The 6,738-nt window shown below is 44.6% G+C and overlaps 1 protein-coding gene across 1 annotated transcript; it reads left to right on the top strand.

Annotated features, from left to right (window-relative positions):
• Positions 1-794: 794 nt before the first annotated feature.
• Positions 795-1,948, top strand: LOC114630167 (histone H1oo-like). Its single transcript, XM_028778255.1, has 2 exons — positions 795-1,553; positions 1,700-1,948. The coding sequence occupies exons 1-2, from the start codon at positions 795-797 to the stop codon at positions 1,946-1,948; spliced, it is 1,008 nt and encodes a 335-aa protein (XP_028634088.1).
• The last annotated feature ends 4,790 nt before the right edge of the window (positions 1,949-6,738 follow it).

The raw sequence follows: 6,738 nt of genomic DNA, 5'->3' as shown, positions 1-6,738 counted from the left end.
GATTCTCAGAAAATGTCTGGAAAGGAATGAGGCTCTCCCCTAGGCCCTGAATGCCTGGTCCTTGTCTTAATTGGGCTTATTGCTGTGATGAAACACCATTGATTAAAAGCAAGTTGAGGGACAGCAAAGGGCTAATATCCAGAAAAGAACCCAAGAAATTAGACACCAACAAACCACATAACCCAATTACAAATTGGGCTACAGGCCTAAATGGAGAATTGTCAATAGAAGAATCTCGAATAGCCAAGAAGCACTTAAAGATAGTCATCAGGAAAATATAAATCTGAGATTCCAACTTACACCATCAGAATGGCCAAGATAAAAAACTCAAGTGACAACACGTGCTGGTGAGGCTGTGGAGCCAGGGGAACACTCCTTCATTGCTGCTGGGAGTGAAAACTTGCACAGATACTTTGGAAACCAATTTTGTGGTTTCTCAGAAACTGGGAAGAGTTCTACCTAAAGATCCAGTCATCCTGCTCCTGGGCATATACTACCACAAAGACACTTGCTCAACTATATTCATAGCAGCTTTAGTTGTAGTATCTAGAAACTGGAAATAGCCTAATTGTTCTTCAACAGAAGAATGGATAAAGAAAATGTGGTACATTTACAAAATGAAATACTACTCAGCTATTAAAAACAGTGACATCATGAAATATGCGGGCAAATGGATGAAAGTAGGAAAGATCACCCTGAGTGAGGTAACCCAGAAAGACAAACATGGTGTGTACTCACTGATAAGAATATGTTAGCCAGAGTGAGCACCCGCCTGGCCTGCTGCTGCCTTTGCCATGGCTTCAGGAAGTGTCTCCAGTGTTTCTTCCTCCTCCTCTTTTCCCTCCACGGACACATCACCTTCTGGATCATGTGGGCTCCCTGGGGCTAACAAGCCAGGTCCAAGATGCAGCAGAATCCAAGCAGGCCAACGGAACCCAACAATGCTACGCATGGTGCTAGAGGCTCTAAAGGCCGGGGAGAAGCGCCAGGGCACATCAGTCATAGCCATCAAGGTCTATATCCAACATAAGTACCCAACAGTGGATACCACCCGCTTCAAGTACCTGTTGAAGCAGGCTCTAGAAACTGAAGTGCGTCAAGGCCTCCTCACCAGGTCTGCCAAATCTAAGGCCAAGGGTGTCACTGGCAGCTTCAAACTAGTTCCCAACCCCAAGAAAAAGAAATCCTGTGCCCAGAAAGCCCGCAGGGGAGCTGCAGATGCCAAGGAGACAGGCCCCAAGAAATCTGGATTGCTGAAGAAAGACGAAGTCGGCAAGGCCAAGGCAGAGAAAGCAGCTCTAAAATCGGGGCAGAAGAGGAAGGCTTATCCCTGCTCATCAGTCACGCTGGAGCTGGCGCCCAAGAAAGCCAAGGCAAAGCCAAGAGAGGTCAGAAAGCCCCCACCCCACCCCCTAAAACGAGGCAAAGCTGCCAGGGACCCTCTCAGCACCAGCAGAGGTCAGAATGTCAAACACAGTGCCAGCAGGCAACGAGCAGATGCCCACGGGAAAACCAAAGATGTGTATGAGAAATCAAAGCCCTCGGCCAGCAAGGTTGGTAGGCACCTGTTGCCTGCTGAGTCTCAAGTCTTTCCAGGCTTGTGTGGGACTCTGGGAAGTAAGCTTGTGCCTTTGTGCTTGTTAAGTAAGTGCTCTGCTGGCTGAGCCATCTCCCCAACACCGGGCTTGCTTTCTTACAGGTCCAGAATAGTGTTGCTTCCCTCGCCAATAGGAAGACGGCAGCCATGGCCCACACTGGAACAATTGTTCAGGGAGCTAAGACAGTACAGAAGACCAAAGCGCCCACTCCTTCCCAGAACATGGGACACAAAGCACAACCCACACCTAGGGTCAGGAAGACAAAGACTCCTGAGAACCCAAAAAGACCTGAGTTACCCTCCAAGACTTCATCCAAGGCTCCCAGCAAGAAGGCTGAGGCTAGTAGCTAGGGCCAGGGCTGGGGAGATGGCGACTCTGAAGCTTTTATTCTCTAACAAAGCGTCATAATGTTTAATCATAATTTATTTATCAATAAAGACTTCTCTTTGTATTCAAAAGAAAAAAGAATATATTAGCCATAAACTATAAGATAACCATGCTACAATCCACAGACCCAAAGAAGCTAAGCAGCAAGGAGGACATAACAGGGGTTGCTTGAATCTTACTGAAAAGGGGAAATAGAACAGGCACGGAGGTAGAGGGAGGAAGGGAACTGGGTTATGTGAAGGGTAGGAGGTGGGATCAAGTGGGGGGAGGTCAGATGAAGAGAGTATGGGAAGAGAAAGTAGCACTGGGGAGGCATCTCTGGGACAAGCTAGAAACCTAGGAAAGTGGAGACTCTCAGGAACTGATGAGGGTGAGCCTAGAAAGACTCCTGTGGGAATATGAAATCTGAATCAGCCATCTCCTATAACCAGAAAAGACTTCCGATGGAGGTGCTGGGACACCAACCCACCCAAAACCTGAGACCCATAATTTGTCCTGCCTACAAGATACACAGGGATAAGGATGAAGCAGAAATCAAGGGAAAGGCCAACCAATGATTTGGTCCAGCTTGAGACCCACGCCATGAGAGAGAGCCCATCCCTGACATTATTAATGATATTTTGATGTACTTGGAGATAGGAGGCTAGCATAGCTGTCATCTGAGAGGCTTTACCTGGTAACTGATGGAGACAGATACAGAGGTCCACAGTCAAACATTAGTTAGAGTCTGGGGAATCCTGTGGAAGAAAGAAGGATTGAAGCAGCTATTGAGGTCAAGGACACCACATGAAAATGTACAGAACCAACTAATCTGGGCCCATAGTGGCCCACAGAAACTGAACCATCAAACAGACAGCATACATGGAATGGACCTAGGCCCGCTGTACATATCTAACAGTTGTACAGCTCAGTCTTTATGTGAGACTCCTAACAGTAGGGGCAAGTGTTGTCTCTGACTCTGTTGCCTACCTTTGATCCATTTCCCCTAACTAGGGCTGCCTTGCCTAGCCACAATAGAAGATGTGCCTAGTCTTACTGCAACTTGATATGCCAAGGTGGGTTGATATCCACAGCAGGCCTCCACAGGAAAATGGGGGTGGGGGAGATGAGAGGAAGGGATTGGGAAAAGAAGAGGGGGAGGAAGATGTAATTAGGATGGAAAGTAAATAAAAGGAGACATATAAATAAATAAAATTGAGTAATTATAATTGAATTATTGTTAGCTCATGTAATATACTTTCTAAATAAAATGTTTAGTTAGCATATAAAAATCATATTTTATTGAAAGTCAAGAAAAGAAGACAAGTTTTCAAAACTGAACTGAATCAGTAAAAGATAGCAGTTCACAGAATAACCAGATATCATAAAGGATTCGCAGCATTCTGTTTCCATGCTTTGGTTTGTTGGGAAGATGCTACCTACAACAGTTATCTCAGAGCTTACTCATTAGGAAACAACAAGCCTTTTCTTAGAAAAGAGAATAAGATAGGGCCTGCACCTGTTAGGATAAATATCCACAGTAGGACTCAGCATTCAGTGCCCGTCTACATCCCTCCACTCCGTCTTTAAGCCTTTGCTCCTGCAGCAGATTCTTGCTTTCAAAGATTCATCTTAGAAGCTTGTATGCTTACCCTAATTCAAAAAAGACTGTTTTACTGAATCCCTGTGAGTATTCAAATCTAAAAGCATTACATTGGTTTATTTTAATTCTTTTACCTCTACTAAAGACCTAATGAGTTGCACTGATGTTTAAGTGACATTATATAGCAAGTTACTACAAGAAACATACAATTTGAAAACATAAACAAATACACTAACTACTTTTCGTACTCACTATGTGCCTTGTAAAATACTGAATGTTCTTGTGCCTGCTCCATTCATTTGATGTAAACCTACTTACTTGGTCCCGGAGAAGAGCAATGGACAGTACCTTAATGGAACTTATATTCCAGTAAGGAAGTAATGAACAAGTAAAACATGAGGTACATCTGCCCTAGTTACTATTCTATTACTATGAGAAAATGCCACAAGCAAGACAACTACAAGAAAGCATTCAATTGGGGCTTGCTTATAGTTTCAGAGAGCTAGTCCATAATCACGAAGGCAGGCATGGCAAGGTAGAACCAGCTAAGAGCTCACATCTGATCCACAAGGTGCAGGCAGAGAGGAGGGTGGGAGAGAAGGAGAAAGGGGAGGGATGGGGAGAGGGAAGAGAGAGAGGGGAGGGAAGGAGGGGGAGAGAAACTGGGTCAGGTGTGGGCTTTTGAAATAAATCTCAAAAACCTATTCCCCAGTGACACACCTCCTTCAACAAGGCAACATCTCCTACTCCTTCCCAAATAGTTCCATTTAACTATAAATCAAACATCCAAATATATGATTGATTCTATGAGGGTCCATTTTTTCTTTTTTTTTCTTTTTCTTTTTTTTTCGGTTTTTCGAGACAGGGTTTCTCTGTATAGCCCTGGCTGTCTGGAACTCACTCTGTAGAACAGGCTGGCCTTGAACTCAGAAATCCGCCTGCCTCTGCCTCCCAAGTGCTGGGATTAAAGGCGTGCACCACTACCGCCTGGCCCTTTTTTTTTTTTAAATCACCAGAACAAGTGATTAAAATAAAAGCTATGGGAAAAAATGTGCAGAGAAGCAGTGAATGTGTGTGTGTGTGTGTGTGTGTGTGTGTGCATGTGTGCATGCATGCAACAGTGCTCATGCATGAGTGCTTGTGAAAGAGTAACATTTAAGTAAGATTATGCTCTATGATAAAGACTTGAAGAAAGTCAGAGACTCCAGAATGGACTCCTAAGGGCTGTTGAACACTTACGTACAACTCTTTGTTCAGTGATCACAGCAACACTATATGTAGGTACATTTATTATTCCCATTTACAGACAGGAAATTGAGGTGTAAAAATATTCAGAGCACCGCTTTATGGCCCTCCACTCGGTGTCTCCAAGGCCTGCTGTTCTCACAGTTCCTACTTCCAGAGCATCTCTCACGACCTTTGACCATGTGGCCTGTAGAGAAAGGGTGACTAGTCCCTGATTTCCTTTCCACTTCCTTGATGCTCAGGTAAAACAGGAAGCTGCATAGCTGCACATTAATTGTATAGTTAGGAACCTGGGCAGGAGAGGGCTGTGTTCTTTAGCTACACCAAAGAATAAGCTAAATTAGATGAACATCTTCCTTCACTTGTAAGTTAATTTCTAATTGCCTTTCTTTTATCAAGCCATTCAACTACCAATAACAAGATGTCCTCATTTATTGGAGCCTACATAATAGGATAATCAATTACAACAGCACGTTTAAAAAGTGATTTGACATGAAACAGAAAGTGAAGTTATGCTTCCTAAGATAAATAAGAGAAATTCCTTGTTAGTCTCTTGCTGAGGAAGGCAGAATGGGACCTTATCAGTCACAGTCCTCCAGGCACAAAAGCCAGAATGTGAGTACTCGCCCTGCAGAAGTAGGCGCTGCAGTTACTTATCTTTTAAATCAACAGACCTGGAACTTTCAGAAGGAGCTAGGAAATGGATGAAGGGAGGCAGGTTTGCTTAAAAAGGGCTGGCAATGGAATTTGTTGTAATTTAACCGTCATAACATTCTTGTTTTCAGTAAGTTCTCAGTAGCACAATTGTACATTTACACATGACTTGGCAAGCCCAGCTTCTGGGTACAATTTACCTAAAGACAAAAGGCCTAGTTGCTTCTGCTGACCTGATAGCTCCCACCTCCAGAGTTTGCCTCATGACCTTTGACCATGTGGCCTGTTGAGAAAGGGTGACTAGTCCCTATTTCCTCTTCACTCCTTGATGCTCAAGGAGTAATGCAAAACAGGAAGCCACATAGCTGTACATTCATTGTATAGTTAGGAACCTGGGGAGGAGAGAAGCTGTGTCCCTAACCATTCCAACAAAGGTACAAACCATAGCAACCAAAGGAAAGGACACCACTTGATAACATAGAAGTTTTTCTTTTCTTCTCCCAAGTATATGAAGAGTGGCATTGGTTGTTAACTTTAAAGTCAAGGACCCTTCTGTTGAGCTTAGCTCTTGCTCTCAATATCCAACTGCATCTGAAGCATAATTAATAGCATGATAAACTCAAGTTGTGGGAGAGTTAAGTGAGAGGCCTCTTCTATGAGTTCCCCTACAAGGAGCTTGTCATAAAGAGGGTTTATTCAACGTTAGAAGAGCTATTAACGTGTGTATTAAAAGTCATCTTTTCTCTGGGCCTCTTATTGGAGTTTCTATGTGTGGGCATGTTCCTTAAGAAGGAAGTGGGTGGACAAGAGCGCACTGGGTACAATTTGTGTATTTGCAAGAGCAAGCAGAGGCTTTCACTGAGGGGGAACATATGTTTCTGGGGCTCCATCTGTGCAAAAAGCTTTGCGTCCTGAAGTACTAAGAATAAAAAAAGACTTTTAGAATACTTCTATTTCATACATCTTTCATCATCTGTGAACCTTTGGAACAGTGTAACCGACCCTAATTAACTAGAAGTGCTACTCGCAGCACAGTTTGAAGTTCCCACCTGCACCTGTCCTAAGGGCAGCTCCTCCCACAATCCTTCGCGAGCCGAGTGTACGTGGGGCCTCTGAGGACGTGCTCGTCCTGGGTCTGAGTGCGCCTGCTTTGCAGGAGCCACGCCCCTGTCCCCTGCGGGCCTGGGTCCCTGTGGGGTGGGGCGGGGCTTGCGACGGGGCGGGGAGGGGCGGGGTTTGAGGCCGGTCCCCACGCCTCTGCGCTCTGCAGTC

The sequence above is a fragment of the Grammomys surdaster genome, unplaced genomic scaffold (genome assembly GCF_004785775.1).
Source record: "Grammomys surdaster isolate TR1022 unplaced genomic scaffold, NIH_TR_1.0 331, whole genome shotgun sequence".
Classification (NCBI taxonomy): Eukaryota; Metazoa; Chordata; class Mammalia; order Rodentia; family Muridae; genus Grammomys; species Grammomys surdaster.
This window is presented reverse-complemented; position numbering and strand designations above follow the sequence as displayed.

Excerpts from the sequence above, each read along its gene's own strand:
- LOC114630167 (XM_028778255.1), top strand. The coding sequence starts at position 795 with ATGGCTTCAGGAAGTGTCTCCAGTGTTTCTTCCTCCTCCTCTTTTCCC. Across the intron at positions 1,554-1,699 it reads CAAAGCCCTCGGCCAGCAAG|GTCCAGAATAGTGTTGCTTC; the intron begins GTTGGTAGGCAC and ends GCTTTCTTACAG.